The following is a 22,804-nucleotide window of genomic DNA, read 5'->3' as shown; positions in this document are numbered from 1 at the left end:
CCAGTCCCTACTTGTTTTGTTTGATGTTGGTTTAGTTGAATATTGTCCAACACTGAGTGAATTCCTCATTCGAATGGGATTGTAATATCTTTTATAGTTGTCTGGACATGGCAGATGAAGCCTTATCTGAAAGAGGCTACCTCCCAAATGTTGCAATTCCTCTATTTTACGTGATAACCTTGGTTATATACTTCAGCCCTAGAGTGGGGGCTTGAAGTGTGATGTACACTGGTGGCAGCAACACCAATTAATGCCGAACAGATGTACTTAATTTGCAAATTATTAACTGCACTTGTTCACGTATGCATTTTTCTGTTGAGAGCTGATGCAAGTAACATCTCTAATTCCACCATCCACCAAAAAAAAAATCTTCGTCCAAAAAGTTGAGCAATCAAACGTTCCGTTTCTTTTACAGAGAGTGCCTCAATTCCTTTGGACCCCCGATGGAACCAGCAGCATTTGGATATTTTGCTAAATTCTATGGCATATTCTGGTCTCCAATGTTCAAAAGATCTTCAAGCACAGCTCCGATCCATTGCTAACAGGTAAGCAAAATGACTTCAGCAAAATCAAGCATTGAATTTAAAGTCAGGGAATACATACGTCTGTCTGTCCGTCCGTCCATCCGTCTGTCCATCCGTCTGCCTTTTGGCCCTTTGAGCCTGCTCCACCATTCATCACGATCATGGCTGATCATCCAACTCAGTAGCCTAATCCTGCTTTCTCCCCATAGCCTTTGATCCCATTCTCCTCGAGTGCTATATCCAGACGCCTCCTGAATATATTCAAAGTTTTAGCATAAACTGCTTCTTGTGGTTATGAATTCCACAAGGCTCACCACTCTTTGGGTGAAGAAATATCTCCTTATCTCTGTCCGAAATGGTTTACCCTGAATCCTCAGGCTGTGACCCCAGGTTCTGGACACACCTATCATTGGTAACATCTTCCCTGCATCTACCCTGTCTAGTCCTGTTAGAATTTTATAAGTCTCTGAGATCCCCCCTCGTTCTTCTGAACTCCAGTGAGAAAAATCACAACCTAGTCAATCTCTCCTCGTATGACAGTCACGCCATCCCTGGAATCAGGCTGGTAAACCTTTGCTGCACTCCCTCGAGAGCAAAAACATCCTTCCTCTGCGAAGGAGACCAAAACTGCAGACAATACTCCAATTGAGGCCTCACCAAGGCCCTGTACAATTGCAGAAACACATCCCTGCTTCTATACTTAACCTCTTGCAATGAAGGCCAACATACCATTAGCCTTCTTTACCGCCTGCTGCACCTGCATGCTTACCTTCAGCGAATGGTGCACAAGGACATCCAGATCCCGCGACACATTCCCTTCCTGTTTTTGCTTCCAAAATTAATAACCTCAGTTATCCAAATTATACTGCACCTGCCATTGGTTTGCCCACTCACCCAATCTGTCCAGATCTTGCTGCAGGATCCCTGCGTCTCGTCACAATTCACCCTCACCTAATTTGGTATCATCTGCAAACTTTGAGATGTTACATTTTGTTCCCTCATCCAAATCAATAATATATTGCGAATAGCTGGGGTCCCAGCACCGATCCCTGTGGTACCCCACTGGTTACTGCCTGCCAATTTGAAAGACCCATTAATCCCTCTCTTTGTTTCCTCTTTGCCAACCAGTTTTCTATCCACCTCAATACATTTCCTCCAATCCCATGCGCTTTAATTTTGCACAATAATCTCTTCTGCGGGACCTTCTGAAAGTCCAAATATACCACATCGAATAGCTCCTCCTTGTCGACTGTAATGGTTACCTCTTCAAAGAATTTCAACAGATTTGTCAAGCATGATTTTCCCTTCATAAATCCATGCTGACTTTGACTAATTCTGCCACTGCTTTCTCAGTGTTTCGCTATAAAGTCCTTGATAATGGATTTGAGCATTTTCCCCACTACCGATGTTAGGCTTACACGTCTATAATTCCCAGCTTTCTCTCTGCCTCCCTTTTTGAATATCGGAGTGGCGTGAGCTACCCACCAATCTGCAGGGACAGTTCCAGAGTCTATAGAATCCTGGAAAATGACCACCAATGCATCCACTATTTCCAGAGCTACCCCCTTAAGCACTCTGGGATGCAGATTCTCAGGCCCTGGGGAATTATCCGCCTTCAATCTCATCAGTTTTCCCAGCACCATTTCTCTACTAATGTTGATCTCGCTCGGTTATTCCCTCTCTCTAAACCTTTCATTTTCCAAAATTTCTAGGATCTGATATGTGTCCTCATTTGTGAAGTCAGAACCAAAGTATGTATTTAATTGCTCAGCCATTGCTTTGCCCCTTATTATGCATTCCCCTGTTTTTGTCTGTAGTGGGCCTACATTTCCCTTTACTAATCTGTTTCTCTTCACATAGCTGTAGAAACTCTTAGTGTCAATGTTTGTGCTTCCTGCAAGCTTCCTTTCGTACTGTACTTACCCCTTAATCAATGCCTTCATCCTTCTTGAACTGCTCCCAATCCGCAGACCTATTATTTTTCTTGGCCAATCTGTATGCTTCTTCCTTGGATCGGATACTATTTCTAATTTCCTTTGTAAGCCATGGATTGGCCCTCTTACCCCCTTTGCTTCTGTGCCAGACAGGAATGAACAGTTGCTGTAGTTCCTCCATGCATTCCTTGAATGTTTGCCGTTGTCTATCTATTGTCATCCCTTTAAATAACTCTCCCCAAACTATCGAGGCCAACTCGCGCCTCATATTCTCATAGTTCCCTTTATTAAGATTCCCTAGTGTCCAAATCGACTACTTCACTCCATCTTGATAAAAAATTCCATCATGTTATGGTAGCTCATCCCCAAGGGGTCTTGTACAGCCAGCTTGGCAATGATTCCCTTCTCATTGAACAGTACCCAGTCTAAGATGGCCTGCTCTCTAGTTTGTTCCTCCACATATTGGTCAAGAAAACCATCCTGTATACACTCCAGGAATTCCTCCTACGGCATTGTGGCTAATTTGATTTGCCCAATCTATGTGAAGAATAAAATGATCACCGATATTCCCTTTTTACATGCTTCACTAAATTCTTGTTTAATGCCATTCCCAACCTCACCAGTGTAGTTTGGGGATCTATATATGACACCCACTAATTTTTTTTGTCCCTTGATATTTCTCAACTCTACCCATATATATTCCACATTGTCAGAGCTAATATCCTTTCTCACTATTGTCTTAATTTCCTCTTTAACCAGCAGTGCCACACCACTACCTTTTCTTTTATGCCTGTCCTTCCTAAATACTGAGAACCCTGGGACATTCGGTTCCCATCCCTGGTCACCCTGCAGCCATGTCTCTGTAATCCCAATTATATCATACCTATTTATATCTATCTGCACGATTGGTTCATCCACTTTATTGCAAATGCTCCGTGCATTAAAGCGCAGCCTTTAAGTTTCTTTTTCACAATGCTCGTCTTGTTCCCAACATTTTTCTCTACTGCCCTATTTGAATTTTGTCCTTGGTTTCTCCATCTATTACTTTCCTTATTCACTTTTCTTCCTTTTTGCTTTTGTCCTTGCTCCCTCTTTTTCTCTGACTCCTTGCGTAGGTTCCCACCCTCTGGCATATTAGTTTAAACCCTCCCCAACTGCTCTAGCAATATCTGTGCTCTGGTTATTGCATGTGCTCAGTTTGGGTTCCAGCAGACCTATTCTGCCTTTGGCTTCAGTACATTCTGGATGGATGCAAGAGTGGGATTCCAGAAAGCAAAGTGAGTGCCCTTGCCCCAAGGCATTATATGACCAAGTGTGGCACCAAGGAGCCCTTGTAAAATTGAAGTTGGTAGGGTTGAGGGGGCAAGTTCTTTACTGGCTAAAGTCATGTATAGCAGAGCGGAAAATGACTGCAGTTGATCAGTCATCTGAGCCCTAAATGTCGTGGTAGGAGGTCCCACAGGCTAATGTCCTAAACCCAGTTACCTTCACTGACCTTTCTTCGATAATCAGCTGGAGCCACTCATTGCAATTTAATTTCATTTTGAACTTCTCAACAAAGCAGTCCATGTCTGTATGCAGGGAGACCGAGGCAAATTCAGGCTTGGCCTCATAAGTACTAACATTGGTATCACGCAAGTAAAGGCCATGACCATCTCTAACAATGAATTTGTCTATGTTTCTGGAATATTCCTCTTCATTCACCTGAGGAAGGAGCAGTGCTCCGAAAGCTCGTGTTTGAAACAAACATGTTGGACTTTTAACCTGGTGTTGTAAGACTTCTTACTGTGCTCACCCCAGTCCACCGCCGGCATCTCCACATGATTTCCAACAAGGGAGAGTCTAACTATCTCACCTTGACATTCAATGGCATTGCTGTCACTGAATCTCCCACTACCAACATCTGTGGGGGTTTAAACCATTGAACTGGATCGGCCACATAAATACTGTGGCTACAAGTACACATCACGGGCTGGGAATTCTGCACCGAGTAACTCACTCATAATGTTCCAAAACCTGTCCGCAATTTACACTGACTGTGACAGAATACTCTCCACTTGGCTGGATGAGTGCAACTCCAACAACGCAAGAAGCTCAATACCATGTAGCATAAAGCAACTCACCTAATCATTCATTAAACCTATCTACTTTGCTGTTGAACATTCTGACAGATTTTGAACTTAGTGTTTTTGAACTTCTGTGAAATGACTGCACTGATTCTGCATTTAAACAGTTCTATGTTTATTTTGGTTCAATTTTGTAGATTGGCACTTCTTATGGACAGGGAGGAAAGAGGATACATGGAGAAAACATTGTTGACTTCTGATGCTGCGAAGAAATCTGGCAGGAGAAGTGCTTTAAGGGTATCCATTGCATTCCAGAAAGGTAACCAACCAAAAACTCCTGTCAGGCAGGGTAATGGGGCTGCTTCATAACATATCTTCATAGTAAGTTTGCTTTATTGATTCAAATGCATGTCTCGTGAGCTGCCTGAACACGGGGTACGTTTTTCTTTCGGGTGTTGTCCCTGGCATACAAATGTATGGAGGGGAAACAAAATCGGGCAAGGAATGTCTTCTATCCGTATGAAAGTCAGCATTATTTTTAAATCTGTTAATGCAAACTCTGGTTGGTTTCCTTTGGGGGTATATTCATCCTGCTCTGTAATGTTTCTCCTCTGGCATGTTATCAATTCACTTCTGCCTGAAGATTGCTGTGACCCTTGTAGGAGAATGTCTTGAGTAATGCTTCAACATCTGTTAATACCGAATGAAGCTAGATGTGTCAAACTAGCTGTGCTGATTAATCCTGTTATGCTGAAAATATATTTTGTGCCAATTGAGACTTGCTGTAAAAGTGGTTCCATACAAGGATGACTAAATGCAAGGAAAATGAATGCTTCTAAAGTTTGTAAATAACTTTGTTTCATTCTTTTAGGAATGATGAACTTTGATGACTTGCCTCATCCAGTCTTGGCTCACCTTGCTGCTTTCTTTGAAGCCTGGGATGCCTATGTGGTGCAGTGCATAAAGTCTCCATTTTCCAATCTGGAAGATGATGTCTTCCACGAGGCAAGTATTACTCACTGTCCTTGAGTTGAATTTTCTTCCATTTATTCGTCTGTTGGTAGTTTTGCAACATGCGCCATTGGAAAGATGAAATGCATAAAGCTGGCCAACTGATGCCTCCTTCAGGCCTGCAAGTGTGAAAATTGATTGTTGCTATAAGTAACTATTGTGCTGTTTTTAAAGGTCCATCCCTAACCTCAGATGTATAATGTCACATACTGACTACAGTAAGAAGTCTTACAACACCAGGTTAAAGTCCAACATGTTTGTTTCAAACACGAGCTTTCGGAGCACTGCTCCTTCCTCCGGTGAATGAGGAAGGAGCAGCGCTTCGAAAGCTAATGTTTGAAACAAACATGTTGGACTTTAACCTGGTGTTGTAAGACTTCTTACTGTGCTCACCCCAGTCCAAGGCCAGCATCACCACATATTGGCTAGTCAGTCTTCCATGAAGGAGCCCAGATCAAATGTGTGTGCAATAGTGTAGTCTACAGATAAGGTGGGATTAAAGGGAGGGGTACAGAGTGTACATATGTAATTCCTCTCCACTTTAGAGTCACATATACTAACTTACGTGCTTTTTTGATGTTATAAATATGGTGAAACGGCAAAACTTGTGATTTTGATTCGGGAAGCAAAGAAATCGAGTTGGGTAGAGCGCCTTAGTCACTCTCTGCAGTACAGGCTGAGGTGTTGGGAGGTAAAAGACCAATGTTACCAAGTGTAATTACAGTGAAGTTTAAAAAAAAAAAAATGCAATTTAAAAGGCCATGTACAATTTTCAAGTATTATAGACGGCTATTTTGGAAAATTTTGAGCAGTTGCAGTCCGCATAGGGAGAATTGAGACATTGAAAACCGGTATTTGTATTGCACGGCCGACCTCGACAGTAGGGCCATTCTTCAACATCTGTCACTACTTTCTGACCTCCCTAGGTACAGTACAACAATTTGTGGCGGGATCGATTCTGGATAGTATCAGACAAAGTTACTACAGATCCTGAGGGGATACCGCTACTCTCTCTCCACTGGCATTGGGTCATGAAGCACCTCCTGAAAGATCATGGTCCGCTATCTGACTTCTCCCCGTACGTATCAGAATCATTTGTATCTAGCATCCTGTGCTTCTTTTGGCTGTATAATTTGGTTAGAGAATTCCATCTTTGGTACTCCAGTCAAAATAGCATTTAAATTGCCTTGACGAAGCAGCATTCTTGCCTCATGTGTCTGAAGGTTTTTCTTAACATAATGGCTGAAGCAATTCAGAGGCTGAAGATATCCTGACTCTGGTATCTTCGGTCCTATAACAGTACACCTTTTGTTCTTATTTCACATTTGAAATCTGATCGGCAACAGTTGCAAGCTAAACATTTTGTTATAAATAGATAAGCTGAAAGGTGGTATGTAGGTATTGCCATTCTGTCACAAATATTTTGCCAACATTTTTTTGTTTTAAAGTACAAAGATCTAGCAGCAGCCTGGAACAGGGATACCAATAGCAGGCTCAGACAAACCCAGGTGACACCAAGACCGGTGAATTGAAATACCCTTCATCATATCTCCATTGTGGTTAATGCTGCCAAACTGCAGATTGTGTCGAACGCTGTTGTCATTTCTGTTTGGGCAAATGCTCTGTGGCTCCACCTTATTGCCTGACCAAACATCATATTTATTACTAAAGTAATGTTTTATTTAGTCAAGTGGATTTGAGTCTTTTTAAAATTAATATTTAAGTGTGCAGCTCCGCTTTAGTCCTTTCTATGTCAAATCATCTTCTCGCATTTCTGGAGTTATTGAATGTTACATTACCTGTTTGTAAATTAGTATGTGTCTAAAGTGGCACATTGGTTAGCACTGTTGCTTCACAGCAGCAGGGTCCCAGGTTTAATCCCCGGCTTGAGTCACTGTTTGTGTGGATCTGCACGTTCTCCCTGTGTCTGCATAGGTTTCCTCCGGGTGCTCTGGTTTCCTCCCACAAGTCCCGGAAGATGTGCTTGTTAGGTGAATTGGACATTCTGAATTCTCCCTCGGTGTAGCTGAGCAGGTGCCAGAGTGTGGCGATTACGAGATTTTCACAGTAACTTCATTGCAGAATTAATGTAAGCCTACTTGTGACACTAATAATAATAATAATTATTAAATGAAGTATTGCGCAATTATAACCTTTTGAGGTTTATATAGAGTTTACAGTGCAGAAGGAGGCTATTCGGCCCATCGAGTCTGTACCGGCTCTTGGAAAGAGCACCCTACCCAAGGTCCACACCTCCACCCTATCCCCATAACCCAGTAACCCCACTGTGAAGCAATTGTGCTAACCACAATGCTACTGTGTTTGAATGAATAGTTCACACTTTTTGGAGGGCATTTATTTTGTATTATTCAATTTGGATATTATTCATAACTCAAAGTGAGTAACGGCAATTATGCTTTTCTCTTGCTAAGGAGTAGGAGTAAGATCTCTCTGCCTAAAACCAATATGTTGAAACATTAAGGAATGTAGGTTATAAGATTGTAATAAAGTATTCTAGTTGACTCCTGAAAGAGTTTGGAGCCTTCTCGGGCTACAAACTCAACATGAGCAAAAGTGAGATCTTCCCAGTACACCCGCAAGGGGGGGGGGGCAGCACTAAAGGGGCTGCCGTTCAAACAAGCCCGACATAAATTCCGCTACCTGGGGATCCAAATAGCCCATGACTGGAAAGGGATCCACAAATGGAACCTCACCAGCCTGACGGAGGAAGTTAAAAAGGACCTGCAAAGATGGAACACACTCCCGCTCTCCCTCGCGGGGAGAGTCCAGACGATCAAAATGAACGTACTGCCCAGGTTCCTTTTCCTGTTTAGATCCATTCCGATCTACATCCCCAAGGCCTTTTTCAAAGCGCTGGACAAACATATCATGGCGTTCGTATGGGGGGGTAAAAATGCTAGGATCCCAAAGAAAGTCATACAAAAAACAAAATCCAGGGGAGGGTTAGCCCTCCCGAATCTACAATTCTACCACTGGGCAGCAACAGCCGAGCGAGTAAGGGGATGGATCCAGGAGCCAGAAGCTGAGTGGGTGCGTGCGGAGGAGGCCTCCTGCATGGGAACCTCCCTCCGGGCCCTCGCCACGGCAACACTCCCATCCCCACCCAAAAAACACTCCAGCAGCCCAGTGGTGACAGCCACCCTCCAATCCTGGAACCAACTGCGGCAGCAACTTGGCCTGACCAAAATGTCGAACAGGGCTCCCATCTGCAACAACCATAGGTTCAAACCAGCACTGACCGGCGCCACCTTCAAAAGGTGGAGGCAGGACGGGGGGACACTGACAGTCAGGGACCTATACACGGACGACAGGATCGCAACACTGGACGAACTGACAGAGAAATTTCAGCTAGCTGGGGGGAACGAGCTACGGTACCTGCAGCTCAAAAACTTTCTACGAAAGGAGACAAGGACATACCCACAACCGCCACGACAGACACTACTGGAAGACCTACTGGACGCAAGTATCCTAGAGAAAGGGAACTGTAGTGACATGTATGACCGACTGGTAGATAGGGACGACACCGTACTGGACGCAACAAGGAGGAAATGGGAGGACGACCTGGGGATGGAGATCGGGTGGGGACTCTGGAGCGAAGCACTGCATAGGGTCAACTCCACCTCCACGTGCGCAAGGCTCAGCCTGACGCAACTAAAAGTGGTACATAGAGCCCACTTAACAAGAACCCGTATGAGTAGGTTCTTCCCGGAGGTGGAAGACAGATGTGAACGGTGCCAAAGAGGCCCGGCCAACCACGCCCACATGTTCTGGTCTTGCCCCAGACTCGTGGAGTACTGGACAGCCTTCTTCGAGGTAATGTCCAAAGTGGTGGGAGTGAGGGTGGAGCCATGCCCGATAGTGGCGGTCTTCGGGGTTTCAGAACAGCCAGATCTATTCCTGGGGAGGAGGGCAGACGCCCTTGCCTTTGCCTCCCTGATCGCCCGCCGTAGAATCCTGTTTGGCTGGCGGTCAGCAGCACCGCCCAGAGCTGCGGACTGGCTGTCCGACCTCTCGGAATCTCTCCAAATGGAGAAAATCAAATTTGCCATCCGAGGGTCGGACGACGGCTTCCACAGAACGTGGGAGCCATTCATGCAACTGTTCCGGGACCTATTTGTGGCCAATGTACAAGAGGAAGAATAGTCGGGGGAAGGTAGCGGGAGGGGGGGGGGCTACAGGTTCGTTACGGGGGTTCGATGGCTAGCTAAGGCCCAAAACCAAACTAAATAAACATGTTGAGGGGGGGGGGGGGCGCAGTTACTACTACGAAGATGCTTACCTGTAAATATGTATGTTAATTTTTGCGTGTTTGTTTTTTTTTTCTTTCTCCTAACAATTTGTAATTTGTTCAATATAAAATATGAAAACTGAATAAAAACATTTATAAAAAAAAAGTATTCTAGTTGAGACATGAGAATCTGAAGTACCAGTCAGTGAAAACTGCCTAAATTGTGCAAGAAAAAATAAGATCCAGTAAACATGTGATGCACTGCAAGACCACAAAATGTAGAAAAATAGGTAACATTAAATCCGCACCAAAAGAACAATTGAACAAGTGGAGCAGAGGTTGGATAGAAAACAAAAGGGAGAAAAATAACTTTAAGCAGAGAAGCAGAAAAATAAACTGAGATCGTTTCGAGTATCAGCCGAGATATATTTGAGAGCGACAGAAACTAGTAGAGCAAATGTCACTTTTATTGTCAGCCATGCTATTGCGGCCCATACAGCCTAAAGTTTGGAGGCATGAACTACAGTGGAGATTTGAAGAAGAGTATTTCATAAGTCCTGGGGTTTTCCATACACATTTCTAAGCCAGTAATTTTGAATATCCCTGGGTTTGTGTATGTGTTTTAGGGGGGCTGGGGGGGAAGAACTTGTGATACTATTTGTTTTTTCTGGTGTGGGCACACAACATTTTAACGAATACAAAGGGTTGCTTTCCCTGCCCCACATTTTCATGGTTTCTCTACATGAGACAATTCCATCCTGAATAATGATCCAATCCACAGGGCTGAGATGGTACTTATAGATAGATAGTATTTACAGTGCAGAAGGAGGCCATTTGGCCCATCGAGTCTGCACCGGCTCTTGGAAAGAGCACCCTACCCAAGGTCAACACCTCCACCTTATCCCCATAACCAAGTAACCCCACCCAACACTAAGGGCAATTTTGGACACTAAGGGCAATTTAGCATGGCCAATCCACCTAACCTACACACCTTTGGACTGTGGGTGGAAACCGGAGCACCCGGAGGAAACCCACGCACACACGGGGAGGATGTGCAGACTCTGCACAGACAGTGACCCAAGCCGGAATCGAACCTGGGACCCTGGAGCTGTGAAGCAATTGTGCTATCCACAATGCTACCGTGCTGCCGTGGGATCCAAGACACTTTCATCTTCATGGATAACTAAACATTTTTTTTTTTTTAAAGCAGTTCATTCATATTGTAATTTGGTTTCTTTTCCTATCAGGATTCCTCAAGAAATTCACACAATTTCGGTGAACCTGCAGAGCCACCTGTCCAGTCCTGATGGAATGGCTGCCAGTGTAAAGGGGTTACAGAATTCATTGGGCCGTCCTCTTCCATTCAAGGTTAGTGAAATGGCATGTTTTCGTTCATGGTTCTATCTGATCCTCCAGTAGCATATGTGCCAGAATTGAAGGACAGCAGGAAAGCGTAGGATCATTGGGACTGGTTTAGCACACTGGGCTAATTCGCTGGCTTTTAAAGCAGACCAAGGTAGGCCAGCAGCACTGCTCAATTCCCATACCAGCCTCCCCGAACAGGCGCTGAAATGTGGCGACTAGGGGCTTTTCACAGTAACTTCATTTGAAGCCTACCTGTGACAATAAGCGATTTTCATTTTTCATTTCATTGAGATGTTGGTAACTGGGCAAAGGTTCTAGCTGATCGAAACAACTTTTGATTAAATTCCACAAGAGAAACCCGGTTTTAACCCAGCCAGTGGAAATGATCAGTGTTTCCAGATTTGGAGGAATCCTTTTAAATTCTTGAAACTTTCCAACTACTTGAACGTACAAATTAAGAAGAAACCTAACTAAAAATTCTATACACTTGCGGGTATTGGCAAAATTCACCGTGAGGAGGATGAGTATCTGGGATCAATCATCCTATTATAAGAAATGCGGTCAGGGAGGAAACCTGCAATAAGTTAGGTCATTGTGCATCTGTAGTGCTTCATCAAATGTGACTCGTCTTGCCAGAAAAGAGAAGGCGGTGGATGATCCAATGGAAACTGTAGAAGTTTGATAGGGTCGATATAGGGATAGTTCTACTAGTGGATGAATCCAAAACTGAGAATCCTAGATAAATGTTTATTTAACCAGAGTAGTTGAGATGCATTTAAGGCATTTCTACTTGTCCCAGAGCAAGAAGAATTTCTGAGATTGGCTGAGTGACAGAAAATCAGTAGCTCATTGCAGGGACTTGCACTGGGAGGAAGTCCTTTTTGCAAATACAGTTCACATCCAGTGGTAAACTGAAAAAATTCTGAAGATTAGGTAGCATCCAGTATGTGCTAATGCAGCATTAGTTCATAGAATTTACAGTGCAGAAGGAGACCATTTGGCCCATCGAGTCTGTACTGGCCCACAGAAAGAGCACCCTACTTAAGCCCATGCCTCCACCCTCTCCCAGTAACCCCATGCAATTTAGCATGGCCAATTCACCTAACCTGCACATCTTTGGACTGTGGGAGGAAACCAGACCACCCGGAGGAAAACCACGCAGACATGGGGAGAAAGTGCAGACTCCACACAGTCACCCAGGACCCTGAAGCTGTGAGGCCGCAGTGCTAACCACTGTGCCACCCATGTGGTCATAATGCTGTAAAATTATAGTTTTAAGTTATAAACTGAACTTGTACATTAAGTGTTCCAGTTAGAAAAAAGAGAAGCCTCATGTTATGGGGTGTTATGCCAACAGGTTATTAATTTTGGACTGCCAGTTATTTGACCCAGAAAGATTTAATTAAATTTAGTACAGAGTAGCTGAGTCGAAGCAGGGTAGGAGGAGATCATGCACAAAATTAGCTTAAATCTGTTGGGATGGTTATCTATTCTACAAGCGTAGAACCAGTCCATGTATTCAGAGTTGAGAAGCTCGAAACATTAACAGATTGGATGAATGTACTTTTTCTCTTTTTAGGTTGGATCTGTTGTGGAATGTGTATCTAAACTCAAGTTAATGAGCTCTGTCCTGAATGTGCTGAGACTGAGGCCAAGAATGACGGACATGACTTCGAAAGAGCAACTTTATAGAATTAAAGCAGCTGCTACTGATTGGAATGTCAAGCGACACTTGATGTTGGCTTGGGGTCTCGTAGTTCAAGCAAATCACTTGGCAGAATATGATACTGGTAAGCTTTTAGACAAAAAACCCATCTAATGCATTACGGTAGCTTGAAAATTAAGTACTATGGTACAGACTGGAGAGAAGCATATGGAATCCTTCATTTTTCTCCCTCAGTCCATAAGCAGAGATATTTTAATTTTTGAAATGTGGCTTGTTTCCTCTAAACCTCTTTGAAGTCGTTTTAAAGTGGCCCACAGAAGTATTGTTTATTCATACATTTAAACCTGGGGGAGGGTCATCCATTTACATGCGCGTGCGTGCATACACATGCGCATGCATGCATACACGCACGCATACAGGAAAGAAATAGACCAACTAGGAATAACGTAAAACCGAGACGGGGATATTAATGCGCATGGATTTTATAATCCAGAGTCCAATGAGAGTTCCTTCATGTAGGTGTCAAACGTAGGTGGGTTCAGATAGCTGAAAGCAGGAGTTGCTGAATTTCTTAAGTCAGTGATAGACACACCAAGATGAGGTTGATACCAAGAGACTTGTTCAACTCTAAAGATGATGACGGGAATAGAAGATGCATAGAAGACAGGAGCAGGAGGAGGCGTGTTGGCCTTTCGAGCCTGCTCCGCCATTCATCACGATCATGGCTGATCATCCAACTCAATAGCCTAATCCTGCTTTCTTCCCATAGCCTTTGATCCCATTCTCCCCAAGTGCTATATAAAACCGCCTCTTGAATATATTCAAAGTTTTAGCATCTATATATCCTGTCATTTCTACTCTGACTAGCACATGGCACCGGTAGCAATCCTGAGATCACTACCATTTGAGGTCTGATTTCTTAACTTCCTTTCTAGCTCCCTGAATTCTGCCTTTAGGTGAAAAATGGGATGAGGTCCTATGTAGTTTGTACCGATGTATACTACAACCACTGGCTGTTCACCCTCCTCCTCCAGAATGTCCTGTACCTGCTCCGAGACATCCTTGCACCAGTGAGGCAATATACCATCCTGGAGTCTCGTTTGCGGCCACAGAAACGCCTGTCTATTCCCCTTCCAATTGAATCCCCTATAACTATTGCACTGTTACACTTGTTACTCCTCCCCTCTGCAGCAGAACCAACTGTGGTGTCACTGGTTTGGCTGTTGCTGTTTTCCCCTGAGAGGCCATTCCCCTCAACAGTATCCAAAAAGGTATATTTGTTCTGCAGGGGAATGTCCACAGGAGATTCCTGCACTACCTGCCTCACTCTCTTGCTCTGTCTGCTATCGTCCAGAAAACCAAGGTTTGGATTTAGGTGGACTGTCAGCCTGGAGTCCTGTTTTGGCATAAACAGGGTGGATGTTAACAGCAGACTGCACTGGGAATCCCAGAATTCATCATTAAAACTTTCCAACAACCAAAGAAGCTTTGGTGTTGCCCATTGAGTCCATTTCGGGTTAACAATCTATTTGTGTCTCTTGTCAAAACCCATTTTGTTCACCTTTGGGCAAAGAAAGTGGTGGCTATTAACCCTCTGCAGGTACAATGAGTTTTGACAGTTTTCTCTTTTTTTTTACTAGTCCAAGGTGGAGAGATGGACTGACTGCTACTCTCCCCCTTGTTTTGTTGTTTGCAGTGGATCCCAACAATGATGGATGGAAGATTCCACAAAGCTGAGGGTTGCGCTTTCTCTGCATTCCCTGTCCTGCACCACTCCATGTCCATGCTTGTATTTCTCCTTCAGGGTTCAGTCTTGCTGGTTTAATGCAAATGCATTCACCTTGATCAGCACTTCAGACACCTTATACTGTGCTATTCCCTTAGAAAAATTATCCTTCTCATTCCAACTTCTGGTGATCTACTGAAACTTTGCAAACAAAATTAATCTTCAATTTTCCCCAAGTCACTCCAGTCAAAGGGCTGGTGGTTCAGGATATGTGATCACAATCAGAGGGGAGCAAGAAAGTGCACTCTGTCGTGTGAATGCCTTACTGAAAGCTGGAGGGGATGCTCATTTATACATGGATATTTACTGCATTTGTCAATTAAGATCTCCGTTCCACAATCTAACCATTTCGCCTCTGAAGACCAGGGCGATTCTAGAAATATCAACTTCTTCTCTTGTTAATATGTAGGCTGAGATTCAAAAGGCAAGCAACAGATAATTTCTGAACTTTTTTCTCCCTGAGACGGATGCTCAAGTGGCTGAGATTGAATTTAGCAGGATTTTTCATCTGGAGCACTAAATTTATGTGGGGCTTCTCAGATTAAATGGTGGTTAGAGCATTTTGCAAGAGGGTGACAGCAAGCAGGAAGTGAAGGAAAGTAAGTAGCCAAATTAAAGATGTGGTCAGAAATGGTTTTTTTTTTTAAACGTGTCTTTGACACCACTGACAAGGTAATAGTTTGACAAGTCAGGACATTGGCAACCAAACTTTCAGACAGGCAAGTCACCTGAATAAAGACTATTCCTAGATTTAAAAAATATAAAATTAAACCAACACCACAGCCACAATGGTACATTCTGGCTTGTTTCGAGGCGAGGTGGGAGCATGAAATTGCATGGATGGAATTCCCTCCCAAGGTCCTGCCTGCCCTGACCTGGTCATATTAAGGTGGAGTGGGCAGGGCCTTAGATGGGAAGCCACCCATGACCCAATTAAGGCCCTTTGGAGTGGCTAGAGTGACAATTGGCTTGGCTGGCAGCCCTCCAGATGATGGGTGAAGGTTCTTTTGATTAACACTTGTTAAAGTGTGAAATGGCACTGGAGCTGGTAGGGAAATGTTCCCAGCCGATTCCTTGATTGGTGGGGGCTGAGCCCTTTCCACCCTGAAAATTCAGGCTCCACTTGATTTCTCAAGTTAATGACGCTCAAGAAATTAGCAGTTGAGTCTTGAGTATCTAGTGCATTTATCATTTTTGTGTTCCAGGTATGTTGCAGTGTGTGGTAGATACCCAAATGTCAGCAATGAAATCTCAGGGTCTTCTAAAGTCTTCAGACTCTCAGGACATTGAGGCTGGCCTACCTCAGCTGGATGGAGCATGTTTGAATCAGTTAGCAAGTACAATTCAACTGTGGCCTGTGCTGGAGTATCTGGCATTACTCTGCAAGTATAAAGTGGTGGCAGATCTTTTTGACCTATCATTAGTGTCCAGGTAAGCAAAAGAAAGAACATTTATTTATTTTTATTTCTTTTCACGGGCTGTGAGCGTCACACACAAGGCCAGCAGTTATCGCCCATCCCTAATTGCCCTTGTACTTGAGTGGCTTACTAGTATATTTCAATGGGCCTTTAAGAGTTAACCACATTGCTGTGATCTGGAGTCAAAAAGGGCCAGACCAGGTAAAGATGGCTTTGACAGTCATCCAGACTCACAACTTTAGCTCTGCTCTCTCTCCACAGATGTCAGACCTGCTAAGATTGTTCAGTATTTTCTGTTTTTGTTAAAGATGGCAAATCATTGATCATGTACAATTGATTGTTTCATGTTCACCGTTACTGAGGCTAGCACTGCTGCCTCACAGAACCAGGGTCCCGGGTGACTATGGAGTTTGTACGTTCTCTCTGTTTGCGCGGGTTTCCTTCGGGTGCTCTGGTTTCCTCCCATAGTCCAGAGATGGGCAGCTTGGGTGGATTGGCAATGCTAAAAATTATCCCTTGGTGTCCAAAATGTTAGGTGGGATTACAGGGATAGGGTGGGTTCTTAGGCCTGGGGGGGGCAATAAAAAAACATTTGAGCAGCATAGTGGTTAGCACTGCTGCTTCACAGTGCCAGGAACCCAGGTTTGATTCTGGTCTCGGGCATTTGCCTGAGGAGTTAGCACTTTCTCCCCATGTCTGGGTGGGTTTCCTCCGGGTGCTTCATCCAAAGACGGATTAGCTGTGATAGATTGCCTCTTAGTGTCTGAAGATGTGCAGGTTAGATGGGGTTACTGGGTTGTTGGGGAGTGGGTCTGGGCAGGATGGTCTTTCAGAGGGTTAATGCAGACTGGGTCAAATGGCCTCCTTCTGCACAGTAGTGATTCTATGATGATTTTATGAACTCGCTTGCCATTTGAAAAAACAAAACGGCTACACATTTTTAAAAAAAGCACGTTAGTGGAGACAACTGTCACACTTGTCTCAGCCAGCCATATCAATAGATTGACTATGTTTGTAACATTGATCATTGCAGTTTTAAGTTTTTATGGTTCTTGGTTCTGTAGCTGTCAGTGTAATTTAAAGTGTGCAAAAATGCAGTGAACATGTTTAACATTTGTATGAGTATCAAAACCTGAGAAGCTCAGAAAATAATTTTGTTTCTTTTAAAATGTTGGAAATGGAGATGGGTCATACCCTTCCCTGCTCTCTCAAGCCATCAAACCACAAACTTTACTTTGAGGGTGAGTGTGCTCAGGATTTTCTGTAACATCAAAGGGAATCTGGGGTTATTGCATCTGCAATATTTTCAGCCTTTCTTGTTTGTAATCTTTTTTTTATTAGTGTCACAAGTAGGCTTACATTAACACTGCAATGAAGTTACTGTGAAAAGCCCCTAGTTGCCACATTCCGGCACCTGTTCAGATACGCTGAGGGAGAATTCAGAATGTCCAATTTACCTAACAGCTTGTCTTTTGGGACTTGTGGGAGGAAACCGGAGTACCCGGAGGAAACCCATGCAGGCATGGGGAAAATGTGCAGACTCCACACAGACAGTGACCCAATCTGAGTCTGTGGCGTTGTGAAGAAATGGTACTAACCATTGTGCTACCTGGGCAAGTGCGAGGTCAATTACAGCCCCACTTGTCCTGGTGTTGCAACACAAGTGAACTAACCATAGACTCATAGCATTTACAATGCAGTAGGAGCCCATTCAGCCCATCGAGTCTGCAGCAGCTCTTGGAAAGAGCACCCTACTTCAGCCCACGTCTCTACCCTATCCCCGTAACCCAGTAACCCCATCTCGCCTTTTAGGGCACTGAGGGCAATTTATCATGGCCAATCCACCTAACCTGCACATCTTTGCACTGTGGGAGGAAACCAGAGCACCCGAGGAAACACACGCAGACACGGGGATGGTGTGCAGACTCCGCACAGGCAGTGACCCTAGCTGGAATCGAACCTGGGACCTCGGAGCTGTGAAGAAACTGTGCTAACCACTGTGCTACCATGCTGCCCAATAATTTTTATACAATTACCCCAAGTCTTTGGCCCTCAGCTGCCCAGTAATTACAGTCATAAGGTTTGTAAGTTGAAACACAATTACCATTTATTTATAGCAAGAATAATGATGAAGTATGATTTTAAACAACTGGATAACAAGCAAGCTAACCTACTACCCTCTTCAGCTGTTCACCATTTACCCACAAATACAAGACCGACGAACACGGAGTGGTGGGAGAAAGGGGTGGAAATAATTGATTGTGATCTGTAGCAGGCTTTCCTTGGTATGCTGGTTGATCAAAGTCCTTCATTTGCAGCTGGCAATGAACTTTGCAGAGTCATTCATTCAGTACACTACTTACAGGCAGCAGGTCTTCTGTAAAGTCACTTTAATCAAACTGGGTCTTTAGCTTAAGGTTTACACTCGGGCCTATTTCTTTCTTGAGACACTTTATCTCTCATCAATCCCTGCTTCCAGCTTGTGGTTTGACTCCAGGCCTCTGCAGCCTTCAGAGAATGACGCCCCAACTTGCTGGAGAGAGAGTCAGCCCTTACAATGGCCTTCTGAAGAGAGTTTAAGTGGATCTCTTGGGAGACAATTAATTAATTGGAACTCTCCATCTAAGCTGCAGAATCAAAAGTGAATCCAAAACCTCAAACCGTTGAAACTCTGAAACATTCCAGTGGGATCAGATCCAATCGCTACCTGTTACTGGACAGCGCACAGCCTTTTGGACCAATTCATTGGCCACCAGCCAAAACAATCAAACTGAGTCGGCCAATCTGCAATCACCAGCCTAAAGAAGCATAGTCTTCTGGATAATTCTGTTTGAATTAAAGGCACAGGCTGCTTTGCCTTAAAGTCACAGGTCCATTAAACACCCATGGATCAAAAACATAATGGCAAAAATAAAAGGGGAAGTAAGGAAACAAACAGGAAGGACCCTTACAATATACAAACCGTGGTATGGTTTGCCTGTATGTACAGAAAGTGGAAAAAATACTTTTACCAACAGTACCACCGTACCCATAATTGGCTATATTTTTCTATTTTCTTGTCAACCCTTTGTTTCAATTTTATTGAAAGCTCACTTGAAGACCAGTAGGCAAACAAATTTAATTGCATTAAGATGGTTAACTTCATGTTTTATCACCATCAGTGCCAGACCAAAACCAGATCAGTCAATGATGCATGCTCAACTCCGCCAAATAATATCGTTCTGCTTAAGATCTACACCAATGGCAACTCGAGAACTCCGAGGATTTTGGTACTTGGCACAGATTGATGAGGTGAGAACACAAATACAATTGGTTAAATTACACATTGAAATGCTGTCATATATTGTTTTTCCTGATGCCCAGGAAAGGAAACCGTTGTTTCACTTTTATAGACCTGTTGTCCTGCTCCTTTTATGCAGTGTGTAGACAGTGATTACGTGATGCAGCTACAAAAGCGGCCACATGTCGGGAGTCTGGGTAGAGTACAAACATGAAGTAGCAGCTGAACAAGTAAATAAACTACTGTTTGGTTATGAAAGAAAGTTGCAAGGGCAGCACGGTGGCCTAGTGGTTAGCACAGCTGCCTCACGGCGCCGAGGTCCCAGGTTCGATCCCGGCCCTGGGTCACTGTCCGTGAGGAGTTTGCACATTCTCCCCGTGTCTGCGTGGGTTTCGTCCCCACAATCCAAAAATGTGCAGAGTAGGTGGATTGGCCACACTAAATTGCCCCTTAATTGGAAAAAATAATTGGATAATCTAAATTTATAAAAATTAAAATAAAAAAAAATGAAAGAAAGTTGCCCGAGTCCCTGAGGTCTGTTGGCTGCTCTCCCCTTTTGGAAAGAGAGCCGACTGGTGGTGATTTAAACCGGAGGGTCTCCACACATCAAGGGGCAAGGTTTTATTACGTTATCAGAGTTACAAAGCCAGAGCTCCAGGAGTGGGGAGAAAGATGCCTTTTTTTGTGAGCATGGGTTCAGTGTTTTGTTACGTTTGGGGCTTCACGTACATAAAAAGCAAGAGGGAAACCAGGGAAAGGGTTGATCCACTGAAGGGGTGGGGGGGGGGGGGGGGGAGAATCCATGTGTGGAGCCAGAGGAAATAGGCAAGGTACTAAATGAGCACTTTGCATCAGTATGCACCAAAGAGAAGGAATTGGTGGATGTTGAGTCTGAAGAAGGGTGTGTAGATAGCCTGGGTCACATTGAGATCCAAAACGACAAGGTATTGGGTGTCTTGAAAAATATTAATGTGGCTAAGGCCCCCAGGGCCTGATGGGATCTACCCCAGAATACTGAAGGAGGCAAGAGAGGAAATTGCTGAGGCCTTGACAGAAATCTTTGGATCCTCACTGTCTTCAGGTGATGTCCCGGAGGACTGGAGAATAGCCAATGTTGTTCCTTTTGTTTAAGAAGGGTAGCAAGGATAATCCAGGGAACAACAGGTCGGTGAGCCTTACTTCAGTGGTAGGGAAATTACTGGAGAGAATTCTTCGAGACAGGATCTACTCCCATTTGGAATCAAATGGGCGTATTAGCGAGAGGCAGCACGGTTTTGTGAAGGGGAGGTCGTGTCTCACTAACTTGATACTCAAGGAGGTCACAAAGATGATTGATGCAGGTAGGGCAGTGGATGTTGTCTATATGGACTTCAGTAAGGCCTTTGACAAGGTCCCTCATGGCAGACTGGTACAAAAGTTGAAGTCACACTGGATCAGAGGTCAGCTGGCAAGATGGATACAGAACTGGCTAGGTCATAGAAGGCAGAGAGTAGCAATGGAAGGGTGCTTTTCTGATTGGAGGGCTGTGACGAGTGGTGTTCCGCAGGGATCAGTACTGGGACCTTTGCTGTTCGTAGTATATTTAAATGATTTAGAGGAAAATGTAACTGGCCTGATTAAGTTTGCGGATGACACAAAGGTTGGTGGAATTGCGGATAGCTATGATGATGGTCAGAGGATACAGCAGCATTTAGCTTGTTTGGAGACTTGGGGGGAGAGATGGCAGATGGAGTTTAATCCGGACAAATGTGAGGTAATGCATTTTGGAAGGTCTAATACAGGTAGGGAATATACAGTGAATGGTAGAACCCTCCAGACTATTGACAGTCAGAGATCTTGGTGTACAGGTCACAAAGGGGCAACACAGGTGGAGAAGGTAGTCAAGAAGGGGGGGCAGTTCCTTGGCAGGAGGGTGTCAAGGTTAATACTATAGTTACCCAGGAGTAAGTTTTTTTAATTCTTTCAACTTTTCCCGGTAACTATTCTGGCAAAACAGTTGAGCAATCTGAAGTTTGCAATTTTAAATCTTGAATATCGGATGATTCCAGTTATAGGGAAACTGCCCATCAGAAGACTAATAAAGTTCCTGGGTAATTTCTGTCCAATCCTTACCTGGGAATCCCCGCTGTGGATCTTTAGAATACTTTCAAGTTACGGCACCCTGATGTTGAGGTTACAGGTCACAATGTCCTCCACAAGAGTGCCTTGTCTATCAAGTATGAAAAGCCATAAAATTTGTTAGAATACTTTGTGTAAATATAGGATCTTAACAGTTAAGTAAAATGGAAGCCATTTGTCATTGAAGTATTCCGTTTCCTTTGTTGTAAATTGTTTAGCATGGCTATATAACTGAATCATGGAAATCTTGTGTTGGTTACAGAAGACCTGAATTGATTGAATAGAGAATGTGCTTTTTGTTCCACCATGTTGCTGCACATTGGACAGTTTTGTAGTGTTGTGAACCAAAGTTGATTAGCCTCAAAATAGCAAAATTGCCTCATCTATAGTCAATTGGACGATTTGAGTTTGGATCATTTATCTAGCAAATTAATTCCTAAAACTTGTTATATTTCAGTTTATTGTTAGAAACACTAAACCTGACAGAGCAACAAAACCCCATTGGACATGTACACCTAAGATCGTGAAAGATAGAGGAAAATATTTGATCAGTTATTTAAAGATACAGTTTTATAAAATCAACTTCAATGTGTTTCCATGATCCCAGCTCTCACCTGAAGAATTAAAGTTGCTGAGTTCAGAACTGATGTCGACCATACTTGGAGCATTTTGGAATAGCTCTGTCACAACCGATCCTGACTATTGGCTGACCTGGAAACCCCCAGCATCCACAGGAGATGATTGGGTGCCAGAAACTATGATTGACAAATCTCTAAAGGTTGGCTTGTTTTCTTTTGTGAGTTAAGTAACTTGTACGAACGCGAGGTTTATTAATGTGATAGCTGGTATGTGAATAGTTGCACAAATGATCATCATACGTAACCAATAATTCTCAACGAGCGTTTTTGAAAAGCAGCAATGCAAACAATTTAAGTTCTGCATTGAACGAATATTGCCTATTCCTGAGTAAACAACATTCTCTTCCACAAAGATTATACTGCTTTATCTTTACTTTTCCCTCCAGCGTTTTACATGGTTGATACAGCCTCATTTCTCTGCTCCACTTTCACTTGATGTGCTCCACTATTTGTTTGTAGTCAAATGATCACTCAATAGCTTCTCTTCTCTTAGCTTGCACAATTGTCTACCGATTCTCCCATGGATTAATCTTTTTAATCTAAATGACAACTCTTGGCATCTGGAAATATGTGGATAACACCCAGCTCTACCTTTATGATTCGCTCTGTACTGTCTGATTGATTGTCTGACTTCAAGTTGTGAATGGGCCTTGATTTCCCCCCAGCTCAATGTGAAGGCAAGCCATCATTTTCAGCTTGCACTCCATTGGCCATACTTGCATCCTGGTCACTTGCTTGGTTTGAACTGG

At 43.7% G+C, this 22,804-nt stretch overlaps 1 protein-coding gene across 2 annotated transcripts in view; it reads left to right on the top strand.

Moving 5' to 3' along the window:
* mdn1 (midasin AAA ATPase 1) overlaps positions 1-22,804 on the top strand; it is a 204,527-nt gene that overhangs the window by 101,118 nt on the left and 80,605 nt on the right. For both annotated transcript variants that reach the window (XM_038799361.1, XM_038799360.1), the window contains exons 51-59: positions 416-545; positions 4,722-4,843; positions 5,396-5,529; positions 6,462-6,613; positions 11,032-11,152; positions 12,729-12,939; positions 15,807-16,032; positions 19,181-19,310; positions 22,025-22,195. In XM_038799361.1, coding sequence (XP_038655289.1) covers positions 416-545; positions 4,722-4,843; positions 5,396-5,529; positions 6,462-6,613; positions 11,032-11,152; positions 12,729-12,939; positions 15,807-16,032; positions 19,181-19,310; positions 22,025-22,195 — 1,397 coding nt within the window. The remainder of the gene's footprint in view (positions 1-415; positions 546-4,721; positions 4,844-5,395; positions 5,530-6,461; positions 6,614-11,031; positions 11,153-12,728; positions 12,940-15,806; positions 16,033-19,180; positions 19,311-22,024; positions 22,196-22,804) is intronic.

Source organism: Scyliorhinus canicula, chromosome 6 (genome assembly GCF_902713615.1).
Source record: "Scyliorhinus canicula chromosome 6, sScyCan1.1, whole genome shotgun sequence".
In the NCBI taxonomy this organism is placed as follows: Eukaryota; Metazoa; Chordata; class Chondrichthyes; order Carcharhiniformes; family Scyliorhinidae; genus Scyliorhinus; species Scyliorhinus canicula.
The sequence above is the reverse complement of the archived record's forward strand: the minus strand, read 5'-3'. Positions and strand labels throughout refer to the sequence as shown.